The sequence below is a fragment of the Sporothrix brasiliensis genome, assembly GCF_000820605.1.
Source record: "Sporothrix brasiliensis 5110 chromosome Unknown Cont22, whole genome shotgun sequence".
NCBI lineage: Eukaryota > Fungi > Ascomycota > Sordariomycetes > Ophiostomatales > Ophiostomataceae > Sporothrix > Sporothrix brasiliensis.
The window spans coordinates 1,975,522-1,990,663 of NW_024467141.1; the positions used below are offsets into that span (position 1 = coordinate 1,975,522).

Below are 15,142 nucleotides of genomic sequence, written 5' to 3' on the forward strand. Positions count from 1 at the left end.
AAACTGGCGATAAACGACGTTCCGCGACGAGATACCTCGATATTTCCGCCTCATACGCACACGCATCCTACCCCCGTCCAGTCGTAAGGCAGGAACGTAGATCCTTGTGCGTCTTGCCCTCTCCTCAGTGGACCTCTTGCAAGGGCTCAATTCCTCCACAAATGGTACTTGCCGGCAGTTTGGCCCCAACGACGTCCCATCGCCCTTTCCTATTTGCTGTGTCTCTGTACATCTCCTGCTCCTTGCCTCCTTCCCCGACACTTGCCTCGCACTCGCCATATTAACGTTGCACATCTCCTTCCTCTTTTGCCTTTCTCGTCTGGCCCCCTCCTTTCGTCTGCTCCTTCCCCTCATTTTCATGCCAGATCCTTTCCACGGCGCGAAGCAGTGTCGGCGTAGTGTAAGTCAACACATGACAGCCAGTGCAGCAGCTTAGATGGCTATTCTTGATTGCCCACACTACCTTCCCGACCGCCTTTCTGGTCTTGTTCCGAGGCCAATATACTTACCCCAGTACAGACAGCAATGTTCCTGCCTGTCTATATATGTAGACGTAAATACCCACACGGGAAGGAGCGACGGGTGCAAATCAAAATCGGAAGGGGCCAGCACAAATAATAGTTGAGACCGAGGGAAAGAGCTCTCGTGCCACGCCACTTTCCATTCAGCGTGCCACCTAGTTCCTCAGACGGGAACCTCGATCGCCACTGCCGTGGCTTTTCGTCTCTGCTGCTCAACAAATCCACGCCTTGTTTATTTTGTCTCTTTCTCCCGCTTTGCAGCTCGCCGACCTCTTTTCCCCTCACCCATCATGGTCAACCCGGTTAGAGAAGCGGCCTCACCAGGCGACGGGCCCTCACCGCTGACACCGCAGGTAGATGTGCTCGGCGCCCCAGAGATCTCTGCCGTCGACGAAGAGAAGCAGCCGCCGCAAGTGTCCGCCCACGAGCAGATTGGCGACCAGATCCCGCCTGAGCTGCTCGCCGAGCTGGCACCCAATGGCGAAGGAGAGTACATCCGCCGTCTCGTCAGCGAGATGACCGAGGAAGAGGCCTACGCGATTGTCCAAGAGGGCCTGCGCTTTCACAGCGACGACTGGAACTTCCCGTCTGACATGCGCCAACGCATGGAGCGCCTCGTCACCGAGGGCCCCAAGCAGTACGGACCCTACTACGACCGAGATCTTCGAATCGACGCCGTCATGCTGCGCCACTCCTCGCCTTACCCAGGCGTCCGTGCCGTGGCCGACCCCCAGGACGACGACAGCACCCACGTCGAGACCATCCGCGCCTACTTTTTGGGCATCGGCTGGGCCGTCATCGGCACCTTTGTCTCAACCTTTTTCAACAGCCGTTTCCCGTCGATTGGCCTGAGCGGCTCCGTCATCCAGATCCTGCTCTACCCGTGCGCCAAATTTCTCGAGTTTGTCCTGCCCGACTGGGGCCTCACCATTGCCGGAACACGCCTCTCGCTCAACCCGGGTCCCTGGACGTTCAAGGAGCAAATGTTTGCGACCATCACCTACAATGTTGCCATCTACACCACCAACGCCTACACGATGATCCTGGTGCAGCGCTCGCCCGTGTACTACGGTGAAACATTCATCACGGTCGGCTACCAGCTGATGCTCACGTTCTTTGTGCAGCTCATGGGCATGGGCTTTGCCGGCTACCTGCGCCGCTTCAGCGTCTACCCCGTCAAGGCCCTGTGGCCCACCGTTCTGCCCATCATCGCCATGAACCGCGCTCTCACGCGGCCCGACCAGCACCAGGAGTCGGCCCATGGCTGGACCATCTCGCGCTACCGCTTCTTCTGCTACTGTGCCCTTGGCATGTTTTTCTACTACTGGCTGCCCGGCTATCTCTTCACGGCCCTGTCCACCTTCAACTGGATGACCTGGATCGCGCCCAACAACCTCACGCTGGCCATCCTGACCGGCTCGTCGCTCGGCCTTGGCCTGTTCAACCCCATCACGACGTTTGACTGGAACGTTGCCACGTCGTCGTACGCCGCACTCGCGCAGCCTTTTTTCAGCACGGCCACCATGTACGTCGGCAGCTTGCTGGGCGGCATGGTCATCCTGGGCATTTACTACAGCAACTCGTACAACACGGGCTACCTGCCCATCAACTCGTCCAACGCGTTTACCAACAACGCTACCGTCTTCGATGTCAAAAACGTGATTGTCAACAACACCTTTGTTGACTCGCTGTACCAGGAATACTCGCCGCCCTTTTACACGGCCGGCTATATCCTGACGGTGGGCGCCAATTTTGCGTTTTACCCCGTGTACTTCTTGTACATTATGGTCAACCAGTGGAAGACGGTGTCCGAAGCCTATGTCAACTTCTACAAGGGCTTGCGCTACGGCCGCGGCAACTACGAGGGCGCCAACGACGTCCACAGCCGCCTCATGGCCCGCTACAAAGAGGTCCCCGACTGGTGGTTCCTTCTCATTCTCGTGGCCGCCGTCGTCGTGTCCATTGTGTTCTTGCATATCTACCCGCTCAACACGCCCATCTGGCTCATTTTCTTGGTGCTCGGCATCAACTTGGTGTTTGCTGTCCCACTGTCGTTCTTGTCGGCCACCACCGGCACCAACCTGAGCCTCGGCTCCCTGATCCAGGTCATGACGGGCTACCTGCTCCCGGGCAACCCCAACGCCTTCTTGTTCGCTCAGACGCTCGGCTCGTGGGCCCTCGCTGGCTACGGCGACAACTACGTTCAGGACAACAAAATGGCCCACTATGTCAAGATTGCGCCCCGCGCCGTCTTCCGCTCGCAGATCGGAACCATTATCATTACCTGCTTTGTTGCCGTTGCCACCCAAAACTTCATTCTGGACCACGTCAAGGGTTTGTGTACTCCTAACCAGCCCAGCCGCTTTACGTGTGCCAACGACGGCAATCCCTTGTATGCCAGCTCGCTGATGTGGGGTCTTTTGGGCTCCAACCGCATGTTTGGCTCGCTCTACCCGCTGTTCAAGTGGTGTTTCTTGATCGGCTTCTTGATCGCCCTCGTGTTCCTCATCGGCCAAGGCTATGGCCCAGTCTACCTGCCCCGTGTGCGCGTCTGGTTGCGCGACCGCGTGCTGTCGGCCCGCGTGTTCCGTGTTCTTGACGCAACTCTCTTCCCCACGATCGGATCCTTGCTCTGGCTCAACCCGGTCCTGGTCATCCAGGGCGTCCAGCACTGGGCCCCGTCAAACATGTCGTACAAGACGCCCGGCATGATCTTGAGCTTCATCTTCATGTACTGGCTGCCCCGGCACCGCCTCGCCTGGTGGGAACGCTACAACTACACCTTGTCGGCGGCCCTGACGGCCGGCGTCGCCGTAAGTGCGCTCATCATGTTCTTTGCCATTGGCTACAACCCGGTCAGCCTGACTTGGTGGGGCAACACTGTCAGTGGCGCCGGCATCGATGGGAAGGGCGGTGCTATTCTTCCGTTGCCGGAGCGGGGCTACTTTGGTCCCGCAAAGGGCACGTTCCCGTAGGGAATGCTGCTACCTACAGAGGTATTCAAGCGACGAGCTGCGAAGGAGAGAGCGATGGTGATGGGGATGATGTTGAGGCTGACAAGATTATGAAGGACGTCAGTACGATCTGCTCTAATACGCGTTATTCTATGCAATGATCTATGAATATACGGCTGCTTGCTTTCTCTTCTGTGTTTACTGGACCGTTGCCGCTGCAGGAACTGCTGCCTCTTTCAAAACGACTCGCATGGGCGGCGTATCCCAGAGGACATATGCTTTCTGATCCAGCCAGTCGAGCGAGTCTGGCGTCTCAGGCTCGGCCAGCGTCAGGTCAAAGTTGTACAGCACCTGTGCCAGCACCAGACGTGCCTCGGCATAGGCCATGTTGCGCCCGATGCAGTTGCGCGGCCCGACAGAGAACGGCTGCAGCGCCTCTAGACGGTCTTTGGCATATTTTGCCTTGTTCTCGCCCAAGAACCGCTCAGGCCGAAACTCGTTTGGCGCTTCCCAGTATCCGTTGGCGTAGTTCATTGCCATCTGCCAACACGCCACCGTTGTGTTCCCCGGCACAAACACGCCGGCAATCATGGCCCCACCGGGTGGCGTTACCCGCGGCATTCCGGTGGCGGACGGTGGGTACCGCCGCAGCGTCTCGTTGATGCACGCCAAGACATAGGGAATCGTGGCTGATGTGGCCGTGACCAATGTGATCTCCTGGGCCGAGGCAAACGCGCCGCGCACTTCGGCCGTGGCACGGGCCATGGCCTCGGGGTTTTTGAGCAGCAAATACGTCGTGGCCGTGAGGAGTTTGGTTGTTGTCTCGGAACCGGCGATGACGAGAATGCCCGCGGTGCCCGCAATCTGCTGGATGGTGAGATGCGAGTGCCAGTCCTGCTCGTTCGTTTCCACGAGGCCCTGGATCAAGTCTGGGCGGCGGTCCACCAGGGCCATGCGGCGGCGGATCTTGTCGATGCCGCCCTGGCTGTGGGCTTTCATGGCCTTTGGGAACAGGCGGGCCAGCAGCGGGAACACATAGCCCGTGATGCTCGTGAGCTTGCAAAACAGGACGGCACGGCCCGTGTAGACGGCGGTCATGGCGTCGATCCAGGGCTGGCGGCCGTCGTTGTCGCCGGACGCCAGGTAGCCAAAGGGCTCGCCAAAGGCCAGGTCGCCGATAATGTCAAAGGTGGTCCAGCTGTACCAGCACAGCATGTCGGCGCTTTTCCCCGAGGGGTGGGTGGCGATGTCGCGCAGGCGCTGGACAAGCAAGGTCACGTACTTTTGGATCATGGGCGCCTGGTCGCGCATGGCACGTTCGCTGAAGCCGGGCAGCAGCTGGCGGCGCAGACGGGCGTGGTTGGCGCGCGACTCGGACATGATGTTCTTTTGCACGTTGGCGTTGCTGTACATGCGGGGGTCTTTGCTGAGCTCGTCGACGCCGCCATGCTGCTGCTGCTGCTGCTGCTGCTGCTGCTGCTGCTGTTGCCGTTGCTGTTGCTGTTGCTTCTGCATGCGAGCAATGTCCTCGTCGTCTCCGAGATCGCCCTTGGTAGCCTTGCCGCCCTTCAACAGGTCGTTTCGCCGTCCATAAATGTCCTTCCAGGCGGCAACATCCAGAAAGCTCAGCTGGTCGGGGGCGATGCGCACAACGGGCCCGTAGCGGTCGTGCATGGGCAGGACGTCAAAGGGCATCTTGCCGCGCATCGTGCGGTATATATACGTTGCACGCGTGGCTCGATGCAAGAAGGGGCCTGGAAAGTGCCGCAGCGGGTGGAAGTAGAGGTTGTAGACGACATTGTAGGCAAAGTAGAGCACGATCTGGGGCTTGTGAGCGAGAGCAGCAAATGGGCATGGGAATGAAACCGAAACTGAAAAGGAACATAAAAGGGACAAGGGAATCAGGAAAATGGATGCATACCAGAAACAAACTCGTGTTGGCCAGGCCAAAGGCGCTGAAAGGCTGAATCGCCATGTTGTCGTCGAGAAAGGGATGAAAGAAGCAAAGAAGAAAAAAAAGCAGAGAAGGTACAAAGCAAAGTAAATTACCAAGACCGCAGCTGGGTGTAAGTCCCACGAAGAAATAGAAAACGAAGGAGAGGTGGCCAGAAACAGGGAGCGTCTAATAGCGTACAGCGCCAAGACGTGGTTTGTTTACTTCTAGGGGGAGAAGGAATAGTGCGACATACGATGTACGCACAGGCCTCCAGAACCTCCCACCGTTTTGTTGTTTCTTTGTTCGTTTGTTCTTTGTTCTTTTTGCACCTTGCCACGTTGAAGTTGGACAATAGATATAGAAACAGGAGGGACTAAAGAGACTAAGAGAGAGCGATGAGACTGAAGATACTGGTAGATACGGAAACGCGAGGAAACGTGCGCTTTGGACTTTGTGGATGGACGGCGGCAACGATTGCGCGACATCAACCAACTTGAACGAATCAAACGAGAGGCATCCATGACAGGGATACGAGGTTCGTTTCGCAACACCGACCGGGGTTACTCGGCCAAATACTGCATTTGGAAATTGCAGCCCAAGAGGCCCATCAAAATATTCAAGGGTGGTCACATGGACGACGACTGCCTCCCGTTGGTCCAATTCCGGTAAGATAAACAAAAATAGTGAAGAAAGGGATATGCAGAGCAACGTGGGGGCAGAAATAGGGAACAGCAACCAAGGAATACAACTGTCTGTTGGCACAACGCCGGTGACAATTGTGAGGACGTCGGAGAGAACAGGGCTTACTCATTTGTTTTCGAGGCGGAATCAGCACTCGGGAGCGGCCCGTTGGTCTAGGGATATGTGGGGTCGGCTGTTAATACATTGTCAAACGGACAAGCCGGGGGGATTGTTGCCGGCTAGAGCAAGATGTGCCGGAATACACGAAGGTCCACAACAAAACGTAAGGAGAGACATCCTGCGAGGAGATAGCTGAACGGGAAATACGATGCCATTGCAAGCCCGGAGACATATTAAGTCACACGGAGTGGTGGGAGAGCAGAGTCGATGTGATGAAGACGGTGTTTCGTCTTTCATTTTTAAAAACAGTATTACTATTTTTAATAATAGTAATGATGAATATTGTTCATTCTTTATAGTTCCCGTCCATCTAAGTTAGAAATATTTGAACTAAAAAAGAAAATAAAACCAGCAACAAAAAGCAATTATATTCCCCACAAAAAAAGCGATTAACATCAAATACATGCAATTCACTTTTATGAGACCTTGCTATCCAGTAAGAACAAAAGTCCAAGTACGGCCGTAACAAAGAAAGTACAATGCAGCTCCAGCTTATGGTGTCATTGTACATCGTATTGCAGGGCCGTTCTCAAACAGCAACACCTTGTGCCAATACACCGTCACTATTCTATCCAAGAGATCCTCTCTCGCCCTACACCTCTCGTAGATGACGCATTATGTACGAGTACGGGGACAATAAATCTCCAAAGCCAATATGCCGTACCGCTTTTGTCATCTGGTGAGGCGGTATTGGGAACCCACGGTACGAATTAATTACTTCAGACCTGTTCTAGCCCTGGTGTTAGAGGGCTCTCTACTTTGCCAACTGGCCTAGCGGTAGCGGTCTAGTTCCTATAGACGGCTTATTCGCCAATTCACGTGACCAGGTGATCGCCGTGACGTGCGCCCCACTGTGCCGCAGGAAGGTCCGTGGCTCCTTGGCGCCTTCCCCCCAATCTTAATTGCCCTTGCGCACCTGGACGGCAGGAGCGACCCCCGACGATCTGCATCAGCTTTTGGGCTATCGACATTTACAGAGAACGAGGCAATAGTCGGAAGCTGTAGAGCGCACCAGCCAACAAAGGACAGCTCGCCGTCTTGCCCGACAGCCGCCTCCAACCGACACACGCCAGACACAATGGCGGGCCACGCCAAGGATGCTGGCTACGAGCCGGTTGCCGGGGTGGATGCCATCGACGGCATGGAGCTCGAGCAAAGAGACAAAGGGGCGCGACGCTCTGGCGACGGCAAAGACCCATTGGGCTACCGCAGCGTCTCCCACGAGGACGATGCCGCTGCCGACGACGGCGCCGACGACGAGACACGGGGCTTTCTTGCATCGGCATCCGGTGGGGCCGGCGCCGGGCCATCTGGAGCGACATTTGTTCCGGCGAACGTCCACCATCGATCGGGCGACGATGCACCGCCGAAGTGGCTGTCTCGGCGCACCGTCCGCGTGGTGGCCATCTCGTTTGTGACGTGTCTGGCCGTGTGCGTCGGCTTCAAGTTTGTCGCCGACAACACGGGCTTGGTGCTGTCGCTGGCGCATGCCCAGGAGGCGACCGGGGACGGCGGCAAGGACAGCAGCGGCAACGAGAACTGCCGCCCGACCACAGTGACTGTCCCGCAGTACTTCCAGACGACGCCGCAGCTGTTTGCGGGCCCTACCGCGACGGGGCGGCCGGCGTTTTTGGCGCAGACGGTGACCATTGACCCGACAGCGACGTACGTGGCCAACCAGCCGCTGCAGACCAACATTCTGGTCGACGGCGTGCCCTCGGACGGCAGCGGCCGGTCCATCTTCCACCACATGGGCTACCTGTCGCCCTACCAGCCCGCGCCCGGGTTTGGCGTGCAAGAGTATGCGCTGCCGCCCGGCGCCGAGATTGTGCAGCTGCAGATGCTGTCGCGCCACGGCTCGCGCTACCCGACCAGCGGCGTCAACGTCAAGGCGCTGGGCGAGAAGCTGGCCAAGTTCCGGGGCAAGTTCAAAGCGACGGGGGCGCTGGCGTTCTTGGAGGACTGGGCGTACAGTCTGGGTCACGAGATCCTGGTGCCCAAGGGCCGCCAGGAGCTGTTTGACTCGGGCGTGCTGCACTCGTACATGTACGGCAGCCTATACAACCCCAACAGCAAGATCATTGTGCGGACGACGACCCAGGACCGCATGCTCAAGTCGGCCGAGAACTTTATGGCGGGCTTCTTTGGTCTAGAGTGGTGAGCTTGCACATAACCCCCCGCCTTTCTTTTGCCCCTGAACATCAGGATGTCCCACAAATGTCGCTGACAGGTTAGGACCAACAATGCCACCATCGAGGTCATTATCGAGCAGGACGGCTTCAACAACTCGCTCGCCGGCTACCTCAACTGCCCCAACTCGCAAAAGGACACGGGCGGCAACGAGGCCAACGCCATCTGGGTCGAAAACTATCTGCGCAACGCCACCGCACGCTTCCAGGCCCTGCTCTCCGGCGCCAACGGCTTTGACTGGACCATCCAGGACACCTACGCCGCCCAGACCATGTGTCCCTACGAGACGGTCGCCTATGGCTTCAGCCGCTTCTGTGACCTGTTTACGTACGACGAGTGGGTCGGCTTTGGGTACTCGACCGACCTGGTGTTTGCCGGCGGCAGCGGCTTCCAGTCGGCCACGGGGCGGGCCGTCGGCATTGGCTACCAGCAAGAGCTGGTCGCACGCCTGCGCAACCACACGCTGGGCTACGCCGGCTCGCAGATCAACACCACCCTCGACAACAACACCGACACCTTCCCCCTCAACCAGAGCCTCTACCTCGACTTCTCGCACGACTCCAACATGGTCAGCGTCTTGACCGCCCTGGGCTTCACCCAGTTCGCCCAGTTCCTGCCGCCGTCGTCCTACCCGGGCCCCCACAACTTCACTCTCGCGCACGTCGTGCCCTTTGGCGCGCGGCTCGACGTGGAGGTGATCCGCGCACCGAAACCCGTCAAGGCCGACCGCAGCGGCTACGACGACGCCGGCCCCGAGACCAAGTACATCCATTTTGTGCTCAACCAGCGCACCCTGCCGCTGGGTGCCAGTTTCCCCGAGTGCGACGTGTCGCGCGTCGACGGGTGGTGCGAGCTCGAGACCTTCTTGCGCGTGCAGGACGCCATGGCGGGCCGCGCCAAATTCGACGAGGCCTGCTTCGGGCCCTTTACGGCGCAGCCGTACGGCACAATCACGGACGGCGCCCCAATCTAGGATGGCGGGGATGGATACCGTTTTCTGTACTTTTTAAATAGCCTTGGTCATGACACTCTTTCTTATTGGCGTTGGGGTATTGTCATACTGTCGTTACATTTTATTCTGTCTATCTAGCCTGTACGAACAAGCGTACTCTCTTTTAATTTGAGGGCAAAGAACCCACCGGTTGTAATTCCATGAAATCGTCGGCCTGCCCTATGTGTCCTTCCAGCCCATCTCTAGGGAGTAAATACAATCTACCTGTGGCACAGCCCAGAACACGCCTACTCTCTCTCCTTCACGACCAGACCCCACTCGTGCGCCTCGCGGCCGAACATGATGTCGCTGATCCACGACTTGATCTGCAGCGTGTACTTTCCGCCTGTGGACGACGCCATGGGGACGGGAATGTCCTCGCCGCGGTGGTGCACCATCGACACGGGCGCCACAAAGTACGCCGTGCCCGCGGCAAACGCCTCCACGAGGCGGCCCTCCTTCTGGGCCGTCTGCAGCTCGGCAATCGTGTAGCGCCGCTCCACCACCTCGACCTCGCCGGCCAGCCGCTCGCGCGCCAGCTGCACGATGCTGCGGCGCGTCACGCCGTCGAGGATCAGGCGGTCGTCGAGCGGCGCCGTCACCAGCTGGGTGGTGCCTGCGGGCGACCGGAGGACGACAAAGAAGTTGCTGGCGCCGGCCTCGGTGCAGTAGCCCTCGGGCCCGTACAGCCACAGGACCTGGTGGAACCCGCGCGCGCGCGCCTCCATGGTCGCCTGCAGGCTGGGGCCGTAGTTGGCGCCGACCTTGGCGTACCCGAAGCCGCCGACCCACGCGCGCACCATGTCCTCGGGGCTCGTGTGCAGGCGCAGGCCGCCGGCGACGGCGTTGAGCCGCGGCAGATAGGTCGCCGTGATGAACAGCAGGGCGGCCCGCGGCGGCTGCACGCCCAGCTGGGGCTGCGTGCCGATCATGGTCGGCCGCAGGTACAGATACTCGTCCGGGCCGCCGCCGCGCGGCAGCCACTTGGGCCCGTCGACGGCCATGAGGGCCACAATCAGCTTCTCAAACTCGACCGGGTCGAACGCGGGCAGCGAGATGCGCACCGCCGACGTCAGCATGCGCCGGGCGTTGCAGTCCGGGCGGAACAGGCGCAGCTTGTCGTCGACGCCGCGGTACGCTTTGAGGCCCTCGAAGCACTCCGTGGCGTAGTGCAGCACGGACGCCGTGGGCATGAGCGACAGCGGGCCGTAGGGCCGCAGTCGGGGCGCGGCCCAGCCGGTCTCGACGTTCCATTCGACCGTCACCATGTGGTCGGTGCAGATCGTCTCGGTGCCGGAGCAGGCGGCCTCGATGCTGGCGGGCACCGGGCGGGGGCTGGTGGTGAATTCGTAGGTGAGCTTGGAGGCGTCGAGCTCAGCTTTTGCGGAGCCGTTCTTCGACTTGGCGATCTCTGCCAGCTTGTGCTCCAAGGCCTGGCCGGTCAGGTCCACGGACTGCTCGTTCTTGTGCTCGGCCGCCGCCGCCTCGGAGGCAGGGCTGGTTCCGTAGGTATTCGCAGAGGGAGTCATTGTGAGAAATATATTGGGGGGATGTAGGAAAACAAGAACGAAGGTCGGGCTGAACGAATTGCAAAGCGAAAGGCGCTACGACGGCAAGAGCTGTGTGAGAGGACGAGCCCGCGTTTTGCCCGTCGAGGAAAGAGCTGCTATATACCAAAAGAGGAAAGAAGGAGCCTGTGAGTCAGCTCAAAAAACAACTTAGTTGTGAAGTTGGTGAGACTGGGGCAAAAATGGCCGAAAGGGTGCCAGGTTGGTACAAGTCCGAGAGCGGAGGCCAATATGCAGGGAGAATAGCAGCAAGAAACTTTTGTAAAGAGAGAGAGACAGACAGACAGAGAGAGAGAGGGTGACTCTTTTTATTTGGATCCAAGTAAATATAGGGACAGAGGACGTGGAGGCAGGAACAAAGGTGCCCGGCACAGCGCAAAGGCAAAAATAGAAAGGGGAGACCAACCGAACTAGAAGGAGTGGAGAGCCACAGAGAAGGAACGATTGACAGACAATGTGAGCAAGAAAAAAAGGAAAAAAGAAAACGAAAAAGGCCAGGAACGTAGACAAAAACAGGAAAGAACGAACTACCAACCGCGACCGAGTGCGCCTTCCTCCACGTAAGATATTCCACGCCAGAGGGAGTGGCCAAGGCCTAAAAAGTAAAGAGCCCCCACTCTCCCGCCGCCGACTAACACGAAAGCCGCACCAAAAATGCAAGCGCGAGGCCGAGGAGAGGGTGGAAGGAAGGCGGCCAAAAAAAAAAAAAAAAAAAAAAAAAACGTGGACACCATCTCTCGGACATGGACGCTCCTTGTTCGACCCGTATCCGATTTTGTGTCTTCTGGTATTGGTCAATGGCCGGGCAACCTCCAACGCCCAATTCTTGAGAGCGGACAGACGCCCCTCTTCCGTGCATTCTGCAGGCCGACATGGCCCGTGTCTGCAGTCGAATCCTGCAAAGTTCTGGGCATTGGGCAAGCCCGGCAGCCAGATGTTTCTCGAAGCGTTCCTGTCTAGGTCGGGCTTGTCAAGTAAAGGGCGTCTCGGCAGACGCGAGTGCGGGGAGCATTGTGTCGGTCTACGGGCTGTCAGATATGAGGATATGTGACCGAATGAGATCATCCCCCATGCACGATTGCATGATGGTCGTGAGAGACGAGATAAGGCCCGTGGGTAGTCGGCAAGGTCCGCTCTCATGCCTCTTTTATGACAGCAGACAAAGGCTGACGCGTAGAAGGGACAAAGAGGGTCGGCACAGCGAGAGCGGTCAAGGTTGCTGAGGGTAGAGTGTGATCCCAGCGAGTTCCTACGATATGTAAACAATGTTTGTTATGTAGCCTCCGATGTACTTTTTGGTTTTCTTTTCGTTTTCTTTTCCCCTTCTTCGTTTTTGGATGCTCTTTTCTTTCGCCATTTGTACTGTCATAAGACAAGACGTGCTAGTCTTAGTCGGGAAGGACGTGATAAAACATCAAAGTCCGAGATCCCAGGCTAGTGGATGCGCTTATATCTAGACTTTACGTATCTTCCGTACTTCCCTCCCTTCTGTCTTTTTCCAGACAAAAGTTAGTGCAGCAACAGTTTATTAGTGTCCATCTCTGCCTTTTCAAGCCGCTTCTTCGCCGTGCTCATGTTCGTCTTTCCCTGTTATCAATCCTGACGTTGGTGTCACCCATTTTGTTCCTGTCACTGCCCCTGGCTCAAGTGATCACCGCTATCCAGTGCCACTGTCACCGTGAGATCTTAGCAGGACCTCCCATTCTTGCGTCATTCACCTCCGATCTCGCCGGGAAGACACAAACCGAACGAGGCGCGTTCACAGGATCATGCAATGCAGACGTCAATCTGTACTTCACCATAGCCAATCATTTGATGGTTTCCTTTCCTTTTCTGGGCATACCCGGGGAAGCGGTTCTTTATCGCCGGCAGGTTAAGTCCTGAACCAGTGGTTGCTTCTCTGTATTTCCACCGCCGTGGCGTGCCGAAGTCACCCCAATTCCCGTTGCTAGCCGCAACTAGACGAGAAGCGCGTTAAAAGCAGCACACCGCCTAGCAATGAATGTTGTAGGATCAGGAGCTTTTTCCTTTGACCAAAATGTCGAAACGAAAGGGCCGCCAAACCAATTGGAACACCCCAACAATTTACAGGTCACCTGGATCAGAAGTTTAAAAGTGTCCGAGTAAAGGAGTCTCGGAAGAGGCAGATCTGCAGGGCAAACGGCCTCTAAGATGATGGTGTGAAGATGGCAATCCGTCCCAGCAGGCGATTCGACTCGGAACAGCATACGGCACACGTTCCGTACTCACGGCTCATGGGCATGCAAGCAACACCTTGGTGCAAGAGGCCAATGCACTCCATCCTTTTCGTAATGCAATAATGATATTCTCAACACAGGTTAGGCAGGTCTGTTGAAGACCGAAATGTGGTATTATCCCTTCTTTTTGTTTTTAGACGCCAAAGAATCGAGGAAGAACAAATCCCATGCGAAATAGAGATAAAATGACGTGACTAAGAAAAAAAAAAAAAAAAAAAAAAAAAAAAAAAAAGAAAGACAATAAAATGGTACATTAGGAAAGTCACTTGTTGGCGCAGTTGGCTGCAGGTGGCTACCTGCTCGCCTCCTTCTGCCGCTGCTCCTCTTCCATCTGCTCACGCCGCTTGTGCGCGGCCTCCACGTCTGCCTTGGCACCCTTGGCCCGCTGCCGTGCCTCGTACCGGTCCCGGCTGGCCAGGATCCGGTCCACAATCGTGCCGGCGTTTACGTCGGCGAACTCGTGCGGGCCCACCGGCTCGTAGATGCCCATGGCCTTGGGCTCCGTGTAGGGGTCGTACGTCAGCGGGATGAACGCCGTGGGGCCGTGGTAGACGGCGTCGGGGATGCCCCAGGGGAGCGACGACAGGTACTTGCGCGTCGGCGAGAAGGGCGCGCCAAACACAACGGCGTTGATGTACCGGCACTGCAGCACGCACAGGCCGCGCTCGTAAATGTTCATAATCGGGTAGTTGACGCCTTTCCACTCGTTGATGACCTCGTCGTCGTGCACGCCGGCCACCACAAACGCCGGCGGGTAGTCGCCCGCCGCCTTGCCCTGGCGCTCGGCCACGGCCTCGGGCGCATACCAGCCGTCGGCGCGCGCGCGGGCCTCCTCGGCCTCGTGCACCCGCTGCAAAAAGGAAATGTGTCCGCTCGAGAACAGATCGAAGCCGCCGTCGACGTACACCACGCGCTGGCCAATCTGCGGGCCGCGGCCCTGCACAAGGTCCGTCAGTGCGCCTTTTGCGTCGGGACCGGCATCCGGGGCGGGGTCCTTCCAGAACCACACGTCGACGCCCGGCTTCTTGGCCGTCTCGTCCGTCGCATACAGCCGCATCCGCTCCGCCATCGCCTGGCCCGTCGCTTTGCGTTCTGCGTCTGTGCCCGGGCCCTCGCGCCCCGCCAGCGTCTCCTCCAGCGACCGGATAAAGTGCGTCTTGGTGCACAGCAGCATGCGGCCCACCAGGTCCGTCGTCGAGATGCTCGGCGTCCGCTTCACCACCTTGAACCGGTGGGCCGCCTTGACGAACCGGTAGCAGTCCTCGCCCGACCCGTCCGATGTAATGTCGTCGCCGTGCACCACGTAGCGGCAGCCAAAGTGCGACACCCACTCGAGCGTCGTGACGTACGGCGCGTTGGGCACCGACTGCGTGACCCAGCGGCAGGCCTCGACGGCAATCAGTCGCTCTCGGAGGTTCATGACGGTGGGGCCTTTGTTCTCGAGGATGGCCTCGTCCGAGTGCACGCCAATGTAGAGCTCGTCGCCGAGCTGGCGGGCCTGGACAATGGCGCCGGCGTGGCCTGCACGGGCGGAGTTAGCCCGAGTCTGCAAGGAATTATTGAGTCGGCCGCACATACCATGGTGGAAGAAGTCAAAGCAGCCGTCGACCCAGAGCCGGCCGTCGAGCAGCTCCGGTGCCGGCTCGCCTGGCGGGGCACCGTCGGAAGACATAGTCAATGCGGTGGGTGGTGGTGTGTCGGTGAGAGAGGTAGACACAAGGATTGCCGCCTAGCGAGAATGGTACAGCTTGCCAACAGGGAGAGGTTGGTTGGGAGAAGGCTGGAGAGAGTCGTTTGACGGCCAAGGAGGTTGTTACGCCGTAAAGTTAAGGGACGTGGGACTTGCCCCTTCCGTTCTGCACT

At 58.1% G+C, this 15,142-nt stretch overlaps 5 protein-coding genes across 5 annotated transcripts; 2 read left to right on the plus strand and 3 right to left on the minus strand.

Annotated features, from left to right (window-relative positions):
• Nucleotides 1-811: 811 nt before the first annotated feature.
• Nucleotides 812-3,496, plus strand: SPBR_08148 (uncharacterized protein; the record flags this gene model as incomplete). Its single annotated transcript, XM_040766386.1, has 1 exon — nt 812-3,496. One exon carries the CDS (start codon nt 812-814, stop codon nt 3,494-3,496), a length of 2,685 nt encoding a protein of 894 aa, XP_040614837.1.
• A 177-nt stretch (nt 3,497-3,673) lies between these two features.
• On the minus strand, nt 3,674-5,450 carry SPBR_08322 (cytochrome p450 monooxygenase; the record flags this gene model as incomplete). The annotated part of the gene is made up of 2 exons (XM_040766560.1): nt 3,674-5,296; nt 5,397-5,450. 2 exons carry the CDS (start codon nt 5,448-5,450, stop codon nt 3,674-3,676), a joined length of 1,677 nt encoding a protein of 558 aa, XP_040614838.1.
• A 1,900-nt stretch (nt 5,451-7,350) lies between these two features.
• On the plus strand, nt 7,351-9,435 carry SPBR_08248 (acid phosphatase; the record flags this gene model as incomplete). The annotated part of the gene is made up of 2 exons (XM_040766486.1): nt 7,351-8,429; nt 8,508-9,435. The coding sequence occupies 2 exons, from the start codon at nt 7,351-7,353 to the stop codon at nt 9,433-9,435; spliced, it is 2,007 nt and encodes a 668-aa protein (XP_040614839.1).
• A 266-nt stretch (nt 9,436-9,701) lies between these two features.
• SPBR_08493 (branched-chain amino acid aminotransferase) lies at nt 9,702-10,982 on the minus strand (the record flags this gene model as incomplete). The annotated part of the gene is made up of 1 exon (XM_040766731.1): nt 9,702-10,982. The coding sequence occupies one exon, from the start codon at nt 10,980-10,982 to the stop codon at nt 9,702-9,704; it is 1,281 nt and encodes a 426-aa protein (XP_040614840.1).
• Nucleotides 10,983-13,571: 2,589 nt separating this feature from the next.
• Nucleotides 13,572-14,951, minus strand: SPBR_08458 (ethanolamine-phosphate cytidylyltransferase; the record flags this gene model as incomplete). The annotated part of the gene is made up of 2 exons (XM_040766696.1): nt 13,572-14,800; nt 14,858-14,951. 2 exons carry the CDS (start codon nt 14,949-14,951, stop codon nt 13,572-13,574), a joined length of 1,323 nt encoding a protein of 440 aa, XP_040614841.1.
• Between the last annotated feature and the right edge of the window lie 191 nt (nt 14,952-15,142).